The sequence below is a fragment of the Panthera uncia genome, chromosome D1 (genome assembly GCF_023721935.1).
Source record: "Panthera uncia isolate 11264 chromosome D1, Puncia_PCG_1.0, whole genome shotgun sequence".
Taxonomy (NCBI): Eukaryota; Metazoa; Chordata; class Mammalia; order Carnivora; family Felidae; genus Panthera; species Panthera uncia.
The window spans coordinates 58,529,264-58,555,003 of NC_064808.1; the positions used below are offsets into that span (position 1 = coordinate 58,529,264).

The following is a 25,740-nucleotide window of genomic DNA, read 5'->3' on the forward strand; positions in this document are numbered from 1 at the left end:
AAAGAAAGAAAGAAAGAAAGAAAGAAAGAAAGAAAGAAAGAAAGAAAGAAAAAACAAGAAAACACTACTGAGGAGGATATCACTATAAAGGAAGTAAATTCTAGCCACAACACCCTAAAAAGATTTAGGAATTGGGAGATTTAAAGCAATAACCACAAAAAAGCAAACAAAAATGGGAATAAGGCAGGGATTTATCTGAGGTCTCTTTAAGAAGCAGTTGGACCTCTGCCTTCCTCCTTATCCTAAACGGGAAGTTTATTCCATACAAAAATTGGACCAGAAAGGATAGCAAATGAGGACTGGGGAGAAGACACAGTGAAGAAGAGGAGATTAAGAGATAGTAACATACTCCTCTCCCCCTCCCTAGACCCCTTCAGCAGCCTTGGCTCCAAAATCATGGCAGCCAGGCATTTCTCTGTCTTCCTAGAAGGAGATACATGAACTCCAAAATGGAAAAACGAATGGGCCCCACAAAGAAACACAAAAGACACTAATATTTTAAAGCCCTCCAGCGGTGCCTGGGTGGTTCAGTTGTTTAAGCATCCAACTCTTGGTTTCAGCTCAGGTCATGATCTCACGGTTCATGAGTTCAAGCCCTGCATCATGCTCGGTGCAAACACTGTGGAGCCTGCCTGGGATTCTCTCTCTCTCCCTCTCTCTCTTCCTCTCCCCTGCTGGTTCTCTCTCTCCCTCTCCCTCTCCCCCCCCCCAAAATAAATAAACTTTAAAAAATAATAATAAATAAAAGTCCTTCAAAGAGGACTCCAAAGAGGGTCATCCTAGAACAGAGGCTACCAATTGACAAGTCCTGTCCCTTCACACAGAACTACCAATCAGTTTTTCAGTGCCTGGTCTTAAATGTAAATGCAAAACCAAAGATCATCAAGAAGTCTCCAATATTAAAGAGGCCACAAAGAGAAAAGAAGGTACTTAGAGAAGATAGATGTGAAGAAATCTCCAATACTACCCCACCACCCTTTATTTGTACAAAATGAGTCTATATAACATCCATAAAAAGTTACCTAAGCCTTTTTAAGCTTAACTCTTGCTTCTGATAAATCATAAATCTAATCTAAATCTTAAACCCTAGTCTCTCTTGAGTTCCAGACCTACATTACAACTGCAGGTTGGATGAACATCTCCACATAGATAATAAATAAATCTTCAACATCTGTGCCCTAAACAATCTAGTTCATCAAACCAAATTCCTCAGAGCCACCAAATTATCTTCCTAAAACTAGACTTGATTATCTCATGCACTTGCCCAAAAAAAACATTATATACATGGTTCCCAGTGCCTATGAAAGTGACATTCTAAATCTTCAGCATTCAAGACTACCTACCCTCTGGCTTCTAAACATTTTACCAGTTTTTCATCCTAAAGCCCCTCACTCCCTGCTTCTCTCTCATGAAACAATTTAGGTCTGCAAATATCTCACGTTTTCCCATTTCTCTACCTTTTAACATCATGTTCTTTCCTCTTGGTACTACTCTTCCCCATTCCTGCCTTTCCAAACATGCCTCTTCACTAAGCCTTTCTAGATCCCACCAGTCAGCACTCACCTCACCCTCTCTTCTGCTCCCACACTATTCTGATTATACCTCCTCTACAGCAAGCTTTGTGTTTTTATTGCTGGTGTGGTGTGTACTCGAGAAGCAGAGATACCTAACACCCACAAAGTGCCTAGTCCAGTGCTTGCCAAGGAGTTGCAGAGCTCATACAGACGGACTGAAATGAAAGGCTTCTGGTCCAGAGGGTGGCCCACACTCTTGGATTTAGAAGTGCACACTAGACTGATAAAGACTCTTACTTAATTCTAGTCTGTGCCTTATTCTAAGCCACAAGCACAGGATGACTTTAGCAGTCACTTTATCTCCCTGGAGTTCATGTTCCTCAGCAATGAAATAAAAGGCTTGAACCAGATGATCTTTATGGTCCCTTCCATTCTATCTTCTACTGTCAATCTAGGTAGGCCAGGAACTGGAAAGCAGGAGGAGCCCTAGATCACATCTCTCAGAGACAATTAAATAAGAAACATTAGAATATTTCACAAAAAGTAAAACAACTATTTCCACGTATACCACATAATTTGTCTTTTTTTTTTTATGTTTGTTTATTTTTGAAAGAGCGTGAGCGGGGGAGGGGCAAGGGAGAGGGAGACAGAACCTGAAGCAGGCTCCAGGCTCTCAGGTGTCAGCCCAGAACCTGATGTGGGGCTCAAACCCACAAACCGTGAGACCATGACCTGAGCCGAAGCTGGACGCTTAACCAACTGAGCTATGCAGGCACCCTTGAGTCTCTCTCTTTTTTTTTTTTTTTTTTTTTTTTAATATATGAAATTTATTGTCAAATTGGTTTCCATACAACACCCAGTGCTCATCCCAAAAGTTGCCCTCCTCAATACCCATCACCCACCCTCCCCTCCCTCCCACCCCCCATCAACCCTCAGTTTGTTCTCAGTTTTTAAGAGTCTCTTATGCTTTGAGTCTCTTTCTAAAGACAGAATGAGGTTTGCATCCAAATCAACCCTCTCTTATAATGTTTCTATTTTAGAGGTAAAGTGTTTCAGTTAAACCATGGTCTACAAGAAAGAGCACTGCACTTAAGTTCTCAGTTCTGCAACTCTTAGCTAAACGAACTCACTTCAACTCACTTTATCTCTCTGGGACTTCAGTTTCTATCATCTGCAAAGTGAAGGAATGAAACAAGATCTCTATAAGGCCATTTATAGCTCAAAAAGTATTTGGCTCTATGAAATCCCCAACCTTAAAGTGTGAAATTCTTAAAGGTATATAACTAGATTCTGTAAGAACTTTCCATGGAAAAAAAAAGAATACTTTTGTACCGAGGCAATGTAATTGTTTTGGTGCTTTTAAAAAAATGGATTTTTTTTCACCACTATCTACAAGAGCAAAAAATTAGAAACATGCTACTGTACCTGTTGGTATTTAATGTATTATCAACACCTTAAATATTATGAAGGTGATACAGAAACATGGAAAAAATTGTATGTAATGCTGAGTATAATAAAACACAAAATAGTATGTTCACTGTAAGTACAATCATATAAAATGTATTCAAATAAAAATACATAAAACGTTTTACACAAGTAGCAGTATTTTTGAAATTTTTACTTTATTGTCATTATATTAGCATTTCGTTAACATACACTCCCATCTGAAAAAAAAACAATTTTTTTAAGGTATATTCCTTGTTTTCTGTGAATTAAAAGTCTTGGGTCAAAATTCAATACAAGTAAAATTTTAGTAATGAAGTTTTTTTTGTTTTGTTTTGTTTTGTTTATGTTTATTTTTTGAGAGAAAGAGAGAGAGCTGGGGCGGGGGTGGGGGGCGGGACACAGGATCCAAAGGAGGCTCCAGGCTCTGAGCTGTCAGCACAGAGCCCAACAAGAACCATGAACTCACGAACCATTAGATCATGACCTGAGCTGAAGACGGCACTTAACTGACTGAGCCACCCAGGCACCCCAGTATGAAGTTGTTGCTAACATAATTTTAAACATTCTCAACTTCAGCCAATGGGCCACATATGTTAAGACATTTGTTATCATTAAACATTGTACAATAAATGAATCTGGATGGTGTCTGAATTCATTGGCCTTTTATTATTCTCATAACCTCTCACATTTATAAACTAAATGCTACCCAATATTTAAAATCATATTTATTTAAATATGTATACCCAAAACTCAACGCTATTCTTTAAAACTACAATCAATTCAAACGAAACTGTAACATTTTCAGAAAACAACAACAAAGGGTTCCTTTTTATTTAATTTTAAAATATTAAGGCAAGTAAGGCAATAACTCTATTAACAGAATCTTGTGCACAAATAAAACTAGATAAATAATCAAAAAAAATTTTTAAGGTGGAATATTTTTCCATTTCACCTAAATGCTGACAATAATGTTTAGTGGGCATCCAGGAGAAGCAAACATGAAGCAGTAACATGTGAGACCTAGATGTCACTCTTCTAGGAACTAAATTATGAGAGACCACACAACCAGGACAGCACCTCTCATGGTTTGAATTAGTGCAAACAGTCAACAGAACATCACACACATATAAAACATCAGTCTACCACATACAATGTAACCTTGAACAAGTCAGTGAACTTCTCTGAGCTTCAGTTTCCCTACCTAAAATATAGGGACAATAACATCTATCTTCCATCATATGTAACCTACCTTAAGTATTGTGGCACTTGGTAAAAGTCAATAAATGATAGCTATTAAGAGACAAAACTGTATTTTATCTCTATATATGTAAATATATACATATATGTTTTATTGAATTATCCTCAAATTCCTTTTCTTTTTTTAACTTTTTTTTTTTTTTTTTTTTTTTTTAGTTTATTTTTGAGAGAGATAGAGCAGGGGAGAGGTAGAGAGAGAGGAAGAGAGAGGATCCCAAGCAGGCTCTGTGACAGAGCCCAACACAGGGCTTGAGCCCACAAACTGTGAGATCATGATCCAAGCTGAAACTGAGAATCGGGACGCTCAACTGACTGACTGAGCCACCAAGGAGCCCAAATTCCTTTTCAATAACAGCTCATTCTAAATTCTACACAAATAGAACTAAAGATTTCTGCTCTGATTATATAGGTTTTAAATGGCAACTTACTTTCATTCTGCAGGATGTTAATGGCATCATCCATAATGCAGTCTGGTGAAAATCCTGCAGTCTTTGATAATAAACCCAACAATGATGCAATTTTCAATCTCACAGATGGATCATTCTCCTGGAACAAAAGAAGCTGTTGTTAACCTTGATACTCTAGCTAACCAACAAACAGGAACAAACTAGTATCTCAAGAGAGATTCAATGATCCAAGTATTCTAAAGATTTTATTTCTGAAAAATTAACTTTATAATCTTCAGGTGAGAGAGCTTTTCTCAAATCAGTAATGTTACATCTAAATACTGCAAAGTGAGCGGGGATTTTTTATGCCTTCCTGGTATCATTACCTTCCCACCAGAAACATGCTGTTAGGACTAAAAGCGTCCCTCCTCCACTGTGCAGCTACATCAGACAGAGTGCGGCCACATGCACCACCACCACCAGCACTGGGCTCGCACACTGTTGCCAGTACCACTGCTCTCAGAGGCCCTGAAAACTGGGTGCTGCAGCCACTGCTGCTACCATCAGAATCTCTCACCCTACCTGCTCTTTTGAACCGCCAGATCCTGATCAGAAGTCTGAGGCAGGTCAATCTAATTGTCTGGGTCTAGGGCTTGTGCCTGGGCCCCAGGTGCAAGGGAGCCTAAGAAATGACTAGTCTGGCCCTTTGGCCCTTTTAGCCATGACACTGGGAGGTGGTCTCTAATCCGCACCAGGATTCCTACAGTGAAGGATTTCCCCCAAAGTCAAAAAGGAACATGTCCTTTTGTTCATTACGTAGCACAGTATGTGGCACTACATACACACACACACACACACACACACACACACACACACACACACATATAAATGTGAAATGGGAAAAAAAAAAAGTACCTCACCAACGGTAAAATTAGATCAGCATGTATTTCTACACCAAAGACAAAATCACTTAAATGTATGCTCAAAAGATGAAGTGCCTTCTAGATATGACCAACTCCCCACCTCCCATCTACATTCTAAGAAGTGACAAAGCACAAGGAGGCCTGAAGTGGGAGAAGAAGCAACAGATATGGAGTCAGAGGATCTAGAATACTGGCATGCCACTTACCATGGATACAACCTTGGGAAAGTCATTTTCTTGGGAACTTAACCATGGGGAAGAGAAAGGGCTTTGAAATTAGCCAGACCTAAGTCTGAAGCCTGGACTATGTCTTGACATAAGCTCTGTGTCTTGAACAGGCTAACTAACCTCTCTAAGGCTTGCCTGTGAAATATGGCTAACAGCAACCTCAGAGGGCACTGAGAGGAAAATGACTAGCACAGGAATGGTACATAGGAGGCAGTCAGGTATTAGTGCCCTTCTCCCTTCCTCTCCCTAACCATCAATCCTCCATGTGGAGAGTAATAAAACCTGAACTGAACCACTATGAATATGGTATTCACAGGGGTACCATAAAGAGCAAATAAAAACACATGAAAGTTAAGGATGCACTAAGTCTAGAATATGGGAAATTCCACAGGGTGCATACCCTGGTTTTTAAACCAAAAATGGCATTGGTAATGAAAAAGGGTAGAGGATGAAAATACTACAGATTTTAATTTTTTGGATTTTTTTTAAATTAAAAACTTTTATTTTAAGAGAGAGAGACGGTGAGAGGGCATGGGGGGGAGGGAGGGGGAAAGAGGAAGAGAGGAAGAGACAGAGAGAGAATGAGAATGAACCTTAAGCAGGCTCCATGCTCAGCACGGAGCCCAACGCAGGCTTGATCCCACACCCCTGGAGGATCATGACCTGAGCTGAAATCAAGAATCGGACACTCAACGGACTGAGCCACCCAGAGGCCCCAATGCAATGTGTGAATTTTGCTTCAAACAAACCAACTGTACAAAGTCTTAAAACAATCAGTGAAAACAACATGAACTAGGTATATGTTGTTTACCTATTAAGGATTACTGTGTGATTTTTTTAAGTTCTAAAAGAAGTCCTTATATGTTAAACATATATAATTAAGTATTTACAGGTGAAATGATACGCTGCTTGGGATTTGCCCTACCTCAAAAAAGTTGGGGTAGGGGAGCCTGGGTGGCTCAGTCGGTTAAGCGTCCGACTTCGGCTCAGGTCATGATCTCACGGTTTGTGAGTTCGAGCCCTGCCATCAGGCTCTGTGCTCACAGCTTGGAGCCTGGAGCCTGCTTTGGATTCTGTGTCTCCCTCTCTCTCTGCTCCTCCCCTGCTTGCACTCTGTCTCTGTCTCTCTCTCTCAAAAATAAACATTAAAAAAAAAAAAGTTGGGGTAAATGCATCAAAACAAGAATGGCAAATACTGATAATTATTGAAGCTGGATGAAAATGTCTTGAAGGCTCATATTATTTTCTCTCCTTTTGTGTGTATTTGTGGAGTTACCAAACAAAATTTAACTTCTTGGAAAAATCACACCAAAGTACTGTATTCTATCTAAAATGCTAATTAATTTATTTATTCAACATACATACAATGAGTGCCTGTTTTGTGCCAAGCATCATTCTAGCTACTGGGGACACAATGCTGAATAAAGCAGAAGCAATTCCTACTCTCACAGATCTTATATTCAAATGGGTAAGACTGGCAAAAGAAAATGTATCATTTCATGTGGTAAACATTCTGAAGAAAAATAAAGTGGGCAAAAGGCTAAAGAGTAAAGTGGGGAGGATATTACAAATAGGATGGTGACGAAAGTCCATTCTGAGGATACAACTTTTGAGAGGACACTTAATTGAGTCAGACAGAGCCATAGGAAAATTTAGGGAAGAAGCATTCCAGGCAGAAGAAAGTTACAAACCCAGAATATAGGAAATTATAAAATGCCTTATATAAAACTCTAGAAAAATGTGTATGAAACTGTTAGCAGTGATTCTCTCCAGAGTAATCTCTGGAGAGTACATTTCATTTATTAACTGATTTACAGAGGGAAATCTCATTCTTTTATACACTTCCACAGTGCTTGAATTTGTTACAATAAATATTGCCAATGTAATTTTTAAAAAGAGTGTAAATTTTTAAATCTATATAAATATATGCAACCCTTCAAAAGCTCGCAGTCTTCTACAAAAAAGAAGTCTGAGCTGCTTAGCCTGCCACAAAGGCCCCCCCGACGACTGGCCACTATGGCAGCTCCCACACTTCCCTACCAGTGATCCCATGCCACTTCAAGCTTCTGTACTTCCACTTAGATTGTTCTTCTACCTCGTATGCTTTCCCTTTCTCCCATACCCACTCACTCCTGCCCTGGAGGTGTATTTACTCCAGGAAGTTATCTCTGATCCCTGAACTGGACGTGGATGCCCTTCCTCTTGGACAACCCCAGGACCTTGGTGCAACCCGTTATCATGCCCTTCACTACAGTGCGCTGTACTTGTGACCACGTCTTCCCTCAACTGGCCTGTGAGCCACTGAAGTGACTAGAAGAATGCGAAGAAAGCCCTATGTACATTCTGATAAAAATAAAAGGAAGAGTACAAGAAAAGGAAGAGCCAAATGTTCTCCTTAATTCACTCAGTAAAGAATTCATCCACTCTCTGCTCACCACGGATTCCCTGCACACTAGAAGCCACCCCGTACGAGTCCATGGGGATAAACTGCCCTTGTGGAAAAGTTTAATGGGCAAGGTAGACATTTATCAAGTAATGTCCACTTAATAATTACAAAGTGGCAAAGTAAAAAGACAGAGTTCTCTGAAAGCATATGACATATCAGACACGACTTTAAAATAACTCTACATATTATGGTCAAAGAGATCCTGATCTATTTTGAGGCAGTGGGAAAAGAATGAACCAATGCTCTGAGTCATGAAAGAATACCACAACTTCCAGAACTAGGAAAAAAAAAAAAAGGGCAATGTGGCTAAAATGTACACAGACATGAGATTAGGCTAAAGAGACAAACAGGTACCACATCTTTTTTGAGAATTATGGCAAGTATCTCTGATAGCGCCTACCAGGCAGCAGGAATTCAACACACATTTGTTCACTGTTGAATAAAGAAGTGGATAATCTGTGTCCAAAGAGCAAGAAAAATCCTTCAATGAACTATAAACAGGAGAATGACATTAACATATCTGAATATTTGAAATACCAATCCAGCCTCAATTCCTTGGATTGGAAGGGGCAAAAGTAGACAGAGGGACAAATTAAGGGTATATTACAAGTCCAGCCAAATTAAGGGTATATTACAAGTCCAGCCAAAGACATTAGCAAGACTCCCACTTCTGTTAAGGGCAAGGTTAGAGAATTCAGACCAATCTTTCTGCTGAGGAAAACTATAAAGTACTATGGATGTCAAAAAAAAGTGTGTGTGTACATACATATATATGTATGCACGTATACATATGTAAGCGTGGGTATGTATACACATGTGTGTATTTGAAAGTATTAGAAAACTAAAAGATACATGAAAAATTAAAGAAGAATCATTCAGGGAAGGAACCCAGGCAGGTTCACCTAGAGTGTGGCGCTGCTTTTTCTTCAGGCTTCTGCCAACCAGGGAAATGAGGGAATGGAGAAATGAGTGGCAAAGTAATCAGTGCTTCCGACAGCCAGGTGAGGCCAGGGTGCAATGGCCAGAGCGTAAGGCTAAGGGTAGGAGGGTGAAAAGGGGCAGCCTAATAAACCCTATCACTTTGGATTAGGACCCCAAAAGGCTGCAACAGCATAAGTAAGAGTGAAATAAACACAAAGACTTTGGGAGGGACTGCAGCTCAGCTTTGAATCATTTTCATTCCTGAAAGGAAAAGTTTTCTTGGATTTCTAGATAGAAACAAATACTCTCTGGATTAAAATAAGTCATCCTGGGACCCCAGTGGCTTAGCTGGTTGAGTGTCCGATTCTTGATTTCAGCTCAAGTCATGATCCCAGGGTCGGGGGATCAAGCCACACATGAGGCTCCAGTGGGATTCTCTCTCTCTCTCCCTCTGCCCCTCTCCCTCACTCTCCCTAAAATAAAAATTTTTAATTAAAATAAGTCATCCTAAGTCTTAAATTATTTTTACAAACAATTTTGGAAATACACTGCCTAATAAGAAATAAAGCATGCTAGCAGATCAGATAACGTGAAGAGAAATGATAAGACATAGCCACAGGGATCCATTTACTGGAGTTATCAGCCACAGATTTTAAAATAATTCTGCTCAGGGGCTCCTGGGTGGCTCAGTAGGTTGAGAGTCTGACTCTTCATTTCAGCACAGGTTATGAGATTGAGTCCCACATCAGGGCATGAAGCCTGCTTGGGATTCTTTCTCTCCCTCTCCTTCTGCCCCTGCCTCCCTCCGTCCCTCTATCTCTCTCAAAGCTAACTACATAAATAAAATAATTCTGCTTACGAGAACAATCAACAAAACTAAAAGGTGGTTTATGGAATGGGAAAAGATGACATACCTGATAAAGGGTTAGTATCTAAAATCTATAAGGAACCTATCAAACTCAACACCCAAAAAAACAAATAAGCCAGTTAAGAAATGAGCAGAAGACACAAACAGACATTTTTCCAAAGATATCCAGATGGCTAACAGACACATGAAAAGATGCTCAAAATCACTCATCATCAGGGAAATACAAATCAAAACCACAATGAGATACCACCTCACACCTGTCAGAATGGCTAACATCAACAACTCAGGCAACAACAGATGTTGGCGAGGATGCAGAGAAATGGGAACCCTTTTGCACTGTTGGTGGGAATGCAAACTGGCGCGGCCACTCTGGAAAACAGTATGGAGGTTCCTCAAAAAGTTAAAAATAGAACTACCCTACGATCCAGCAACTGCACTACTAGGTATTTACCCAAAGGATACAAAAATACAGATTCGAAGGGGTACATACACTCATGTTTACAGCAGCATTATCAACAACAGCCAAACTGCGGAAAGAGCCCAAATGTCCACTGACTGATAAATGGATAAAGAAGATGTGGTATATATACACAATGGAATATTTCTCAGCCATCAGAAAGAATGAAATCTTGCCATTTGCAACAATATGGATGGAGCTAGGTGTATTATGCTGATTGAAATAAGTCAGAGAAAAACAAATACCATATGATTTCACTCATATGTGAAATTTAAGAAATAAAACAGATGAACATATGGGAGGGGGAAAAAAAGAATGAGAAACAAACTATAAGAGACTCTTAATGACAGAAAACAAACTAAGAGTTGATGGAGGAAGGTCCGTGGGGGATAAGCCAGGTGGGTGATGGATATTAAGGAGGGCACTTGTTAGGATGAGTGCTGGGTGTTGTATGTAAATGATGAACCACTGAATTCTACTCCTGAAACCAATATTGCACTGTATGTTAACTAACTAGAATTTAAATAAAAATTTGAAAAAAAATTCTGCTTATTTTGTTAAAAACATAATTTTATTTTGATAAAAACATTATAAGAACAAAATTGAGAATTTCACCAGAGAACTAGAATTTTAAAAAGAAAGGAAATTATACATTACCTATCAAAATAACACCAGCATTCTTCACAGAGCTAGAACAAACAATCCTAAAATTTGTACAGAACCAGAAAAGACGCTGAATAGCCAAAGCAATCTTGAAAAAGAAAACCGAAACCGGAGGCCATCACACTCCCAGACTTCAAGACCTATTACAAAGCTGTAATCATCAAGACAGTATGGTACTGGCACAAAAACAGACGCTCAGATCAATGGAACAGAATAGAAAACCCAGAAATGGACCCCAAAACATATGGCCAACAATCTTTAACAAAGCAGAAAAGAATATTCAATGGAATAAAGACAGTCTCTTCAGCAAAAGGTGCTGGGAAAACTGGACAGCAACATGCAGAAAAATGAACCTGGACCACTTTCTTACACCATACACAGAAATAAACTCAAAATGGATGAAAGACCTAAATGTAAGACAGGAAGCCACCAAAATCCTTGAGGAGAAAGCAGGCAAAAACCTCTCTGACCTTGACTGCAGCAACTTCTTACTCAACACATCTCCAGAGGCAAGGGAAACAAAACCAAAAATGAACTACTGGGACCCCCTCAAAATAAAAAGCTCCTGCACAGTGAAGGAAACAATCAGCAAAACTAAAAGGCAACCGACAGAATGGGAGAAGATATTCACAAATGACATATCAGATAAAGTGTTAGTATCCAAAATCTATAAAGCACTTATCAAACTCAACACCCAAAAAACAAAGAATCCAGTGAAGAAATGGGCAAAAGACATGAACTGACACTTTTCTAAAGAAGACATCCAGATGGCCAACAGACACATGAAAAAATGCTCAACATCACTCATCATCAGGGAAATACAAATCAAAACTACAATGAGATACCACCTCACACCTGTCAGAATGACTAACATCAACAACTTGGACAATGACAGATGTTGGCGAGGATGTGGAGAAAGAGGATCTCTCTTGCACTGCTGGTGGGAAATGCAAACTGTTGGGGCCACTCTGGAAAACAGTATGGAGGTTCCTCAAAAAGTTAAAAATAGAACTACCCTATAATCCAGCAATTGCACTACTAGGTATTTATCCAAGGAATACAGGTGTGCTGTTTTGAAGGGGCACATGCACCCCAATGTTTATAGCAGCACTATCAACAATAGCCAAAAAGTATGGAAAGAGCCCAAATGTCCATCGATGGATGAATGGATAAAGAAGATGTGGTATATATATACAATCGAGTATTACTTGGCAACCAAAAAGAATGAAATCTTGCCATTTCCAACTACGTGGCTGGAACTGGAGGGTATTAGGCTAAGTGAAATTAGTCATTCAGAGAAAGACAAATATCATATGACCTCACTCATATGAGGAATTTAAGAAACAAAAAGATGAATGTAAGAGAAGCGAAGTAAAATAATGTAAAAACAGGGAGGGAGACAAAACATAAGAGACTCTTAAATCTAGAGAACAAACAGAGGGTTGCTGGAAGGGTTGTGGGAGGGGGGATGGGCTAAATGGGTAAGGGACATTAAGGAATCTACTCCTGAAATCACTGTTGCACCATATGCTAACTAACTTGGATGTAAATTAAATAAATTTAAGAAAAAAAGAGGAAATTATAAAATTGACACAAGCAACAGATGAAATTAAGAACAAATGGACAGGTTAACAGGAAACTAGACAAGGTGAAGAGAGAACTAGTGAATAAATGATATGTCCAGAACGAAGCACAAGGAGACAAAAGAATGAAAATTCAGAAGAGAAGATCATACAATAAAATGAGATATCTGGGGCATCTGAGTGGCTCAGTTAAGTGTCCAACTCTTGATTTCAGCTCAGGTCATGATCTGACAGTTCATGAGGATTGAGGCCCCCACCAGGCTATGCTCAGGATTCCCTTTCTCCCTCTCTCCCTCTGCCCCTCCCCCTTTTGCACCCTCACTCTCTCTCGAAAGAAAGAAAGAAAGAAAGAAAGAAAGAAAGAAAAGAAAAGTAAAGTAAAAATAAAAATAAATAAATTCTGCAAGAATGGAAGTAAAATAAAACTTTTCCGTGCAAAAACAAATGTCAACAAACTTACAATGAATGGAAATATCAGAGGGTAGTCTTCACCCAAAAGGAAAATAATCCCAGATGAATAGTCTCAGATGCAAGAAAGAAAGAAAAACAATGATAAATACATCTGAGCAGATGATAACTATGTAGGTAAATCTAAATGAATATTGCCTGTATAAAATAACATTGTCTTACAGAGTGAAAAATGGAAAATTAAAATATACAATTACATTCACATTTAAGGCAGGAAGATGGATAAAAGGAGGTAAGTCCTCACACTGTCCAAAATGGTAACTGTGCCATATAACATTTGACTTGGATAGGTCAAGAATTCATATTGTATGATACTTCAATAAAAATAAATTTTTTTAAATTTCACTTCAAATTAAAAAAAAAAAAAATCATGTTGTAATGGCTAGTTTAACCAGTAAAAAAGTATAAAAGAATGTATAATTCCCAAGCTAATAAAGAGGGATGGTGGAAAGGATTAAAAAAAAAAAAATTAGTTCAAAAGATGGCAAGAAACAAGGAGAAAAAAGAACATTAAACAGGTAAAACAAACAGAAGGCATTTTTTAACATTTTAATTGTTTTTTAATGTTTATTTATTTTTGAGAGAGGGAGAGACAGAGCGTGAGCAGGGAAGGGGCAGACAGAGAGGGAGACACAGGATCTGAAGCAGGCTCCAGGCTCTGAGCTGTCAACACAGAGCCCGACGCAAGGCTCAAACTCAGACTGCGAGGGGGTCATGATCTGAGCTGAAGTCAGACGCTTAACTGACTGAGCCACCCAGGTGCCCCACAAATAGAAAGCATTTAATAAGGAAGGTAGATTTTTTTTTTTTTATTTTTCAATGTTTATTATTGAGAGACAGAGAGACACAGAGCATGAGCAGGGGAGGGGTAGAGAGAGGGGGAGACATAGAATCTGAAGTAGGCTCCAGGCTCTGAGCTGTCAGCACAGAGCCTGACGAGGGGCTCGAACTCACAAACTGCGAGGTCATGACCTGGGCTAAAGTTGGTCACTTAACCAACTGAGCCACCCAGGTGCCCCAGGAGGGTAGATTTTAAACCCACGTACAATAATTACATTAAACGTAATGAACTAAATGATCAATTTAAAAAACTTTTTTTAAAAACTAACTACATGTTGTTCACAGGTCATATCTAAAACAAAAAAGCTATAAAAAAGATGAAAATAAAAGATAGTAGTATACCATGCAAACTATAACCAAAAGATAGCTGATATCATTATATTAATATTAAACAAAGTCATTATTTGCTGATATGATTTGTAAAAATTCAAAATAACCTACATATAATGTATTAAAATTGCTAAATGAACTTAGCAAGGTTATAAGACATAAGAATTAATAAATAGAAGTCAATTGCATTTCTGATTATCAGCTATGTACTGCTAGAAAATGAAATTTTAGGGGTGCCTGGGTGGCTCAGTTGGTTGAACATCTGACTTCAGCTCAGGTCCTGATCTCGCAGTCTGTGAGTTCAAGCCCTGCGTCGGGTTCTGTGTGGACAGCTCGGAGCCCGGCACCTGCTTCGGATTCTGTGTCTCCTGCTCTCTCTGCCCCTTGCCTGCTCACCCCCTCTCTCAAAAATAAACATTAAAAAAATAAAAGAAAATGATATTTTAAAAATATTACCATTTATAATAACATAAAATATTAAATATCTAGGAATAACCAACAAAATACACAAAACCTCTATGCAGAAAACTATAAAACAGTATTAAAATAGGGATGTACCATGTTTATGGATTGGAAAACCCAATACTATAAAATGTCAATCCCCATATGTCATCAGAACTATAGAGTTAATGCAATCTTAATCAAAATCCTAACAAATTTTGTTTTGGGGCGGAATTTCACAAGCTGATTTCAAAATTCATAAAGAAATGAAAAGATCAAGAATAAGATATTCTTAGAGCAAGGTGAGTGAGTGAACTTGTCCTGCCAGATGTCAAAATTTATTATAATGCTATGCTAAGACAGCATGGTACTGGCATAAGAATAGACAGACCAATGGGAGAGAACAGAAAGCCCTGAAATATCCACATACAGATACTTCATTTACCACAAAGGTGGTACTGCAGAACAATGGAGAAAGGACATTCTTTTCAATAGATGGTGCTGGGACATCTGGATTTCCATATATTCAAGCAACATACACACAAATCAATACCATGTGCGGAAAGCAAATAATAAAGCTTCTAGTAACAATGTAGCAAAATGTCTCAATAAGCTCATGGTAGCAAACCCTTCTTATATCAGATAAGAAAAGCCCAAAAATAAATGAAAAGATTGTCAATTGGGACATATCAAGAACTTTTCATCAAAATACAACATTAAGGGACTAAAAAGAGAGGGAAAGGTGGGAGGGATTAGAAAGGAAAAAGATATTTGAAACACATATAACCATTAAAGCCATTAAAGAACTTACATCCAGAATATAAAGAATCTACACAAAACAATAAGGACAAAGAAAAATATGCAAGAGACATAAACAGGCATTACCCAATTAAACATATTATAGTTGCTCCACTTCATCAGATATCCAAGAAATGCAAATTAAGGCCACAGTGATATACCACACATCACAGAAACTGTCAAAATGAGTAAGATCAACAATTCCAAATGTTGGCAAATACATGCAATTGGAATTCTCACACAGTGTTAACAGGGGTATAAACTGGTACTACCACGTTGAAAAAGTTGGCTCAGTAATTTCACTGCAGGCTATACAAAACACAGAAATGTAAGACATACATACCAGGAGACCTGTACAAAAATGTTCACAGCACTGTTTCTTGTAATAGCTAAAAAGTGGAGATAGCCCAAATGTCCATCAATAATGGAATGGGTAAATAAATTAGGGTATATTCATACAATGAAATCTTCTGCTGTGGTAAAAATGAATGAACTACAGCTACCATCAACAATAAGGATGAACACCATATGTAGAATTTTGAGCAAAAGCCACACATAAAAAGATACATACTGTATTGTCTAATTATATGAAGTTAAAAAAAAAAAAAAAAAGGACAAAAATAAATTGTATTTAGGAGTGCAGGTTTAATGGTAAAAAAATTTTTTAAAGGTAGTTAATACCCTGAAAGTCAGGACAGTGGTGGTGATCTTTTGGGAAAGACGTAAATCATTAGAGGGGAGTTTGAGGAGGCTCATGGAAAGCTGGTAATATTCCAATTTCTTGACCTGGATCGTGTTTACACAGTGTGTTCACACTGTGGTAGATCAATAGGCTGTATGAGGTTTTTCTACATATTCTTCTTTATGTGTTACATTTCATAGTAAATTTTTTAAAACATAGTTGCTTGTATTACTGAGGTAACAGTGGAAACATGATATATTTTGAAAGTAAAATCAACAAGACTTGGTGAGGAAGGGAATATGGGGAAAGGAAAGGGTAAACCATCTTTCTCAGGTTTCTGACTTAAGGGTCTATGTTGATAATGGTAATATTTCCTGAGATAAGGTAGACTGGAGAGTGAACGGAGAGCCTCAATTCAGTTTTAAATATAAAAAAAAAGAGCCAATTCTTTTACGGACTTCAAATCACTGAAATATCACAGAATCAAATAATTGTCTTTCAGAGACAATCGACTAGTCAAATACTAGTCAAAAATAATTTGCAGTCAGAGAGGACAGGAAGAGTGCTATGTAGCCTTTCAACAATCTGGAATGGAGTCACAAACCTCCCAACACAAGAGAGCTGCAGAGAAAACAGAAGAATTGAGCCTAGCAGGTAAGAGGGAGGCAAGGAAGCAAGAATGAGACAAAAAAGAAGACAGCATCTGACCACTGACATTCTTTATCCATCTGGATACTTTACTTCAGTTCTACTTTCTGAAATTATCCCCTGGTACCCTCAACATCTAAGCTTAAAACAAACTGCCTCCAGGGAAACCCTCTCTAATAACTGCTCTTCTCACCATTAAAATTCTCCTGGTTCAGGCTTTCATCAACTTGCTACAGACTGGCCAGTCTCCTAGTTGGTCACCTAACACCCATCTTGCCCTTATCCAATTCCTCCATCCCGAATCCCGTTCCCAGAGTAACATGTCTAAAACAAAACCCACACAATACAAGGCCTTTCAATATTTCTAGTCTTATCTCTTAAAGAGCTTCTATACCAGCCGCCTGCATTTCTTCTGTGACATGCGAGTTCACATTGCCATGCCTTTGCTCACAACTGCTCCTTCTTGCTAAAGTGCCTTTCCTCCTGTTTTCCAACTGGCCCAGATCTGCTTTTTAAGACTCATCTCAAGCATCACTACTACTCTATAACGCCTCTCCAGACTCCTGCTCCCGAGTAAAACTGATTACCCTCTTCTTCAAGGTCACATCATAACCTGTCCCAGATTTCATAGCACCCATGACACTGTGTTGTTATTATCCATTTATTGTGTTACCTACACAACTAGACTAAGATCAGGGATCACATAATCATCTCTGTATCTCCAACATGAAGCACATGGCCTAGCACAGAGTTAGTATTTAGGGCATTTTGAGAAAACGAAAAAAATGAACAAATGATTAACTTTAGCCCTTACTACTTACTACATATATTATTTGTTCTACCATCTACCAACTATACTGCTAGCCCCTAAAGGGCAAGGAACATGTCTCACAATTCTACATCCTCCACAGCATCGAGTACATAGTATAAGTGAAGAACCTCTCACATGAAAGAAGTCCAAATACTGCTACCTGTCCGAAGAAAAATCTGGAGGACAGAAACAGAGGCCCAACTAGTTTATCTACTAAAATATAAGAGACCACATTTCTGGATAACAGAAGAGAGGATAAAAAAAAAAACACTATGGTCATCAATCTAGAACTGGATGCACTTGGCATCTCTCCTCATTTCCTTTCGGGCTACAATCTGCTAGACTACGAGCAGCATGGCCTGGTTAAAGAGCCTGAGGTATGACATCAGAAGATCGGAGTTCAACTTTTCTGTTAGACATGACAATGGTATTGTGATTATGTCTTTTAAAAAAGTCTTGGAGCATCTGGGTGGCTCGGTTGGTTAAGCGTCCAACTTCAGCTCAGGTCATGACCTCAGTTTGTGGGTTCAGGCCCCGCGCTGGGCTCTGTGCTGACAGCTCGGAACCTGGAGCCTGCTTCTGATTCTGTGTCTCCCTCCCTCTCTGCCCCTCCCCTGCTCATGCTCTGTCTCTCTCTCTGTCTCAAAAATAAATAAAACATTAAAAAAAATTTGTTTTTGAAAAAAAGAAGTCTTTATTGTTGGGGTGCCTGGGTGGCTCAGTCGGTTAAGCGTCCGACTCTTGGTTTCGGCTCAGGTTATGATCTCAAAGTTTGGTGGGTTCAAGCTCCACATGAGGCTCTGTGCTGGCAGCATGGAACTTGCTTCTCTCTCGCGCGCGCGCGCTCTCTCTCTCTCTGCCCCTCCCCCACTCACACTGTCACTCTCACGTAAATAAATAAGCCTTAAAAAAAAATCTTTAGTGTTTAGAGATATAAATTGAAATTTATGAACAAAATGGTATGATACCAGGGAGAATCTGGTGGAGAGGTAAGAGTGGAGGAATTGGGGTGGGGGCCATGGGAATAAAACAAGTTTGGCCACACAATGGTAACTGTTGAAGCTGGGTAATGGTACATGGAAATCAAACTGCTCTCTTTACTTGTGTATATAATTGAAATGTTTCATGACAAAAAGTTAAAAAAAAAAAAAAAAAAAAAAACAGATTTAAATCCAGACCCTCCATTTACTTAGCTGGTCACCTTGTATACTAAACTGCTCCAAACTTAGTTCCTCATCTGGATTACAGATATAACAATGGTGATGTCATCAAGATTAAATAAAATATTACATGTGGAAAGAGCTTTCTAAACTCCAACGCACTATATAAATGCTAACTGTTCTTAGAAGTATTATTACAGATGATTAGTGGTAGCAAAGTTATATTATCATATAATAGATAGGTAAATACTGCTAAGAAAACAGATCAATATGTGTCTGAAAACTAGAGAACAGAAACCCAGATTTAATTCATGTAAAACATGTGGGAAGCATTTATTAACACCCTACAGTGTTCTAGGGACCTTGCCAGGCACTGGGACAGAGATAAACAGATTTGTAGTCTCTGAACTTAGGGGCTTAAAGTCTGAAGGACAGAGACATATATGATGAAAACAGCAATACTAAGAGCTAATAAATGTGCTAACAGACGTGTCCAGTATCCAGAAAAGTGCTGGATATATAATAACCACTTGTTAACTGAGTAAAAAGTCTTACAAAAGCATACACTCATTCATTCAACAAATATTAATTTTACCACACACTGTCAATTTAAATCAACTATCCAGTTAAAAACAAAAATCTCTGTTCAAGATGAGCTTACATTCTAGTATGGGGAAATGGACAAGGGACAAAATAAATGAGAAAATTATATAGATTATAAGAAGTTGGTAAGTGCTATGGAGAAAACAATATCAAGGAATGGGGCTAGGAAGTTCTGGGGTCGAATAAGGCCGTTTCAATTTTAAATACAGGGACAAAAAAAAGGCCTTAGTGGAAAAGTGACATTTGAGCTAAGACTTGAACAAAGTGTGGGAAGCAGACATACGAACATCTGAGGGAAGTGTTCTAGGCAGAAGGAAACATAAGTGAAAGACTCTGAGGAAAGAATGTGTTTGGCAGAGAGAGTGGCAGACCAGATCACAGGGCAGTGGGAGGAAGAAAGGGGTTCTAGGCTGGTGGAACAGTGTGTGAAAAGACATGGGTTTCTGAAAACCCACAAAGTCTTTGGACAACTGCAAACATTTCTGATTAAGCTAGAACATTATATGTGTAAAGGAAAAGACCCTTTATGTCATACGTAAAAGACTTAAATAATCATAGTTTATAGAAAGAACAGACTGAAGGGAAAAAGAAGCTTTTGCAAGTGAACATTTGAAGACATTACATGCATCCTCACAGATGCAATATGAAATACAAATCTTCATCTATAACATATTCTTAAAAATTTCAAAAATGTGCTGGGGCGCCTGGGTGGCTCAGTCGGTTAAGCGTCCGACTTCAGCTCAGGTCACGATCTCGCGGTCCGTGAGTTTGAGCCCCGAGTCGGGCTCTGGGCTGATGGCCCAGAGCCTGGAGCCTGCTTCTGGTTCTGTGTCTCCCTCTCTCTCTGCCCCTCCCCCATTCATGCTCTGTCTCTCTCTGTCTCAAAAATAAATAAACGTTAAAAAAAAAATGTTTTTTAATAAAAAAAATAAAAAAATAAATTAAAAAATGTGCTTAACCTAAGTCTAACTTTCAGTTCCTAGTAAATAAAAGGGATATAGAAGCAAGTTAACCCCTAAGCAAGTAAACAAATTCAGAAGACACTTTATAAACAACGGAGTTTATCAGATCAATGTCACCAAAACAATAAATTTGTTCTAGACTAAAAAAATAAATTTGTTCTAGATTAAAAAAGACCAATGCCATGTGTGAATAGTGTTGGTATTTTGATTTCTGGCTCAACCGACAGAGTCACCCAGGTGTCAGTAAGCATCCAACTCTTGATTTCGGCTCAGGTCAGTCAGACTGACCCCCACGTTGGGCTCCAAGCTGAGCATGGAGACTGCTTGGGATTTTCTCTCTCCCTCCCTCTCCCGAGCCCATGCATGCATGTGTGTGTGTGCACATGCGGACACACGCACATGCTCTCTCTCTCAAAATAATTTTTTTTTAAAGTCCCTTACGAGTATTGAACCAGCCCTACAGCCCCGGAATGAATCCCACTTGATCATGGTGAATAATTCTTTTTAAATGCTGTTAAACTCGATTTGCTAGTATCTTGTTGAGAATTTTTGCATCCATATTCATCAGGGATATTGACCTGTAGTTCTCTTTTTTTGCTGGGTCTCCGTCTGGTTTGGGAATCAAAGTAATGCTGGCTTCATAGAAGGAGTCTGAAAGTTTTCCTTCCCTTTCTATTTTTTGGAACAGCTTCAGGATAGGTATTATCTCTGTTTAAATAGCTGGTAGAATTCCCCTGGGAAGCCATCTGGTCCTGGACTCTAATTTGTTGGGAGATTTTTGACAACTGATTCAAATTCTTCGCTGGTTATGGGTCTGTTCAAATTTTCTGTTCCTTCCCGTTTGAGTTTTGGAAGTGTGTGGGTGTTTAGGAATTTGTCCATTTCTTCCAGGTTGTCCAGTTTGTTGGCCTATAATTTTTCATAGTATTCCCTGATAATTGCTTGTATTCCTGAGGGATTGGTTGTAATAATTCCATTTTCATTCGTGATTTTATCTATTTGGGTCCTCTCTTCTCTTTTTGAGAAGCCTGGCTACAGGTTTATCAATTTTGTTTATTTTTTCAAAAAACCAACTCTTGGTTTCATTGATCTACTCTACTGTTTTTTAGATTCTACTGAACAATTTAGGGAAAAATATCATGATACTTTAAAAAAACTTCAGGAAAACAAATAAAGGGAACAAATTTGGCAACATATTAGTTAACTATTAAATCCCAGAGATGGGTATTTGGCAGTTCATTATAGTATTGTCTCTACGTTTCTATAGGCTTAATAATTTTCATAATGAAGTTTAAAAACTCTGATTCATCTGTAATTCAAATATCTGGAAATCATTTCTTCCCCCTTACTTACATAAACTGAAAAATAAATACATCTTGTGAATTTCATTTCAGGATTTGGATCTTTTTTATCTCTGCATCTACAGTGCCTGGCACATGGAAGGCACTCACTACAAGACTGCTGAATGAACACCTTCTTACTTATTTTGCAATACTAACCCATTCTGTAGACGTGATAAAATTCTTACACACACTTCCATCAGATCCTCAAGACCATCTTACCTTGTAATAATGTTCCAAGAGAATCCGGACTACTCCCTCCACACTTTCTGCTTCAACAGGCTTCCTGGCAAACTGGAGCAGGTACTGCAAAGCATCTGCTGGGGAGGTAGCTTTACACAGATCTATGTGGAGCGCTGCGGATTTACTTGGTTTTGTCAATCGGAGTTTCTTGGTTGCAATTTCCTCCTGCTGTTGCTGCAAGGGAGTAGGGAAGGTAAGACATGAAAACACAGAGTCTGCAAATCTAACACTGCCTCATTTCCTTATACCAACTAATGTATTTAGCTAATAGACCTAACTTTAGGAAAAAGCAGTGTAATGAACACAAAAAAAAGAGCGCTAGATTGGAGACAAGGTTATGAGTCCCCATTTTGCTTTTCACTAGCTCCTACCACTTTGGGCTAGTTATTTCATTTCTCCAAGTCTGTTTCTTTCTCTGTGAAGTAAGTCCACTAACATTTTGTTCTGCCTATCTCTTAGGACTGTTGAAACTTTAGGGTTAAAAGGACATACAAAGGATCTGTTCCATTCTTTATTTAAAAAGAAATCTCAATTCCACAAATATATACCGACTATGCTGAGGCACCCAGCAGGCTCAGCTTCCCTCCTGAGAAAACTGGAACTGATGGGAACTGTCTGCAGCTTACACTGAGTAAAAAGTCTTCCCCTTACTCCAAATGACTACACAAAGCATTCTGCCTTTATTAAAAGGATGGTTAATGTAAATAAAATTTTAAAATACCTTGCAAACTGTAGTCACTTAACAAATTTTTCTTTACTGAATAATTATTCAGCATTAGGAGTTGCGTCTGAGTTCTAATTCTGCTGCTGTTCTAAGTAAGTTACAATTTTTACCTTTATTATTTGCAATATGAGAATGATGACACTACTACCTGTTTTTCTTAACTAGGGATCATCATCTGAACCACAGGACACACAAAATTATTTGAATAACTATTTTCTCAATTCTCCCAAGGATGGTGCACAATTAGAAGATTTTTAGATGCATTTGTTACATATAATGAGTGCCAAAAAGTTCAGTGAAAGGGAACCTGTCACTCCAGGGCTTAAGTCAGGCCCTGGTGGGTAGGTATAGAAAACATCGTAACTAACATAAGGCAAATGTTGTAATCGATAATTTTCCTTAACATCTAATGCATCATTTTGATATCCTGAGCAATCCTCTTTACAACGTACAAATGTACATATCTACAGATAAAAGATTAGGATTATTCTAGTCAGGAACATAGTATGGCATGATAAAGAGACCAAGGGGTTTTTTTTTATTGGTTTTGTTTTTTGTTTTTTTAAGAGACCGAGGGTTTTGAAGCAGAGGAATTTGGGTTCGGTAACCATTTACTAGTGAGGGAGGCCTCTCCTTCTTCTATAAAAGGGAATACACAATACCTATATTGTATGGATATTTGAGAAGTCTATGTCTTTAATTGTACAAATACAAAATAACCACTAACTACATACCAGTTCTCTCTCCCTCCTTACCTTTATAGCAGAGGGAAAGACAGAAGCACTAAGATCTCATTTCATCATTGTATGGTAATGATTCATGCAGAATGAAGAAATGAGTTCTTTTCCTAAAATCCTTACTCATTCCCATCCTATTCTACACAAACTCAGTCTTCAGTGTTATCTAGGCTCCAATCAGTACAAAAGCTGAGAAAGATTTCTTTCCCTATAGAGTATGTAAGGGGAAAGACAAACCAGTATCTGCTATCAGTCAACCATCAGTAACAGTTTAGTGAGCCAGGACCTATGGTCTATCCAGGGGTGATGGAGAAGTTAGACCTGAGCTGGAGGCAAAGGCAGTGATAAACAGATGACACATTAGAAGCCTGAGGGCACAACATCCTGAATTTATGACTTTTAACATCCTGGTCTAAGGCTTCCAACACCTTGAAGCTGACAGAGCCACAAGTACAGAACTTGCAGCTCTCCTCTTCAAGCTCTGCCCCAGAGTAATTTATACCTTCATTATAAACCATAACAGTTCCAACAAGAACCTTGCAGGGCCCAAACCCCCCACCCCTATTGGTAGGAGGAGTCCCTCAGATGACTGGCAACAACCTCAATTAGAGACAGCCCTAGCTATGACCTATAACCTATGCAAACACAAAAAGACATCTCTAGCTCCAGTGGAATGACCACTTCTGGGCCTGCCCACACTGCCTTCTTGAAAGTGTACTGTCCTTAATAAACTGCTTTGTGCTTGCTACATTCCTTCTGACCATCTTTATTCGAGTTTGGATCATCACATAAATCTTTCTATGGAAAATCCAAGAACTGAGACCTCCATTCATACAACATAGACTCTCCCGCCCATAACAGGGGACACTGATGAAGCAGGCATTATCTCTGTCCCTAAATAGGCCAGACTGGTAGGGAGATATGCACACTGTGTAAAATTAATAAAGCGAAAACTCATTAAAGTTGAGGAGGGAGGATACAAGGGGAGGCCAGAAGGAGGAACAGTACTACTCAAGAGTCAACTAGGGAAAGAACTGTCCATTATAGAGTCCAACAGAAGAATCAACAGGAAAGGATCTTCAGTTATAGGCCCCAACAGGGAAAGATGCACATGACCTCTCCTACAAGAAATCAACCACCCTTGCAACTCAGCTAAGGAGAAATTCTCATCACCCTAGACTTTCCCTTCAAAACAACCTCTCCTGGAGGTGCCTGGGTGGCTCAGTCATTTGAGCATAGGACTTTGGATCAGGTTATGATCTCACGGTTCCTAGGTTCGAGCTCTGCATCGGGCTCACTGCTGTCAATGCAGAGCCCACAGAGAGTCCCTCTCTCTATGCCTCTCTCACTCAAAAATAGACACACATTAAAAAAAAAAAAAACACAAAAAACACAAACCCTCTCCTGACTTCCTGCTTCTCCTTGGTTTGCTGGATTTGCCTATGGTTTTGCCATAACTTGCATGTGCCGAATTGCAGTTCTCTGTTATTCCCCAAAAAATACATTTTTGCTGGTTAAATAACTATTTTTAACGTCAACAACTAGTAATTATAGTAGCACTGAGGGGTAAGTACAAATAGACAAACAAGTACAGAGTGCTTGCTACAGAAGCAGAGGAGAAAGAGACAAAACTCTTGCTGAGGCTTTAGTTGCATCTTGAAGCCAAAATGTGAGAGCAAAAATAAAGGGGAAAATGACATGCATTCCATGTAAAAGAGACAACAGGTATAAGAGTCTGGAGAAGTGTAAACACATGACATGCTGGAGGAAGGGCAAGTAGTCTTGAGAAGTGGACACAATACAATAGGAAGAAAGGAAATCACACTGGGTAACAAGGTGAATGAACTTAATGCCACTGAACTGTATACTTAAAAATGTTTAAAATGTTAAAATATGTATTTTGCCACAATTATTTAAAAAAAAATCATAACACACACACACACACGCACGCGCGCGCGCAAGTGGGCAAGGGAAACAGATCCAGAAAATTCCAGAAAGCAAACCACAAAAGAAGGAGCTCTGTGAAATAAAAACTTTCCTGAGGAGGCCCTGGCTGGCTCAGTCCATGCAGCATGAGATTCTTGATCTCAGGATGGTGAGTTCAAGCCCCACACTGAGTGTAGAGATTACTTTAAAATTTTTTAAAAATAATAAAAAATAAAAACTTCCTCAATCTTGACTCATTCTGAAAGTTCAAGAAAACCAATTTCACATAAAATGGAGCAACAAAGTGTCAACGTTAAATCTCAAAGTTATTTTAAG

At 38.8% G+C, this 25,740-nt stretch overlaps 1 protein-coding gene across 2 annotated transcripts in view; it reads right to left on the reverse strand.

The window, feature by feature from the left end:
• The window catches only part of INTS4 (integrator complex subunit 4), a 116,866-nt gene that overhangs the window by 89,870 nt on the left and 1,256 nt on the right, over window positions 1-25,740 (reverse strand). Inside the window, exons 2-3 of one of the 2 annotated variants that reach the window (XM_049619751.1) lie at window positions 21,997-22,191; window positions 4,646-4,763 (exon numbers count right to left, since the gene is read on the reverse strand). In XM_049619751.1, coding sequence (XP_049475708.1) covers window positions 4,646-4,763; window positions 21,997-22,191 — 313 coding nt within the window. Of the gene's footprint in view, window positions 1-4,645; window positions 4,764-21,996; window positions 22,192-25,740 lie in introns of those variants that run through there. The other variant, XM_049619758.1, reaches the window with a different exon arrangement.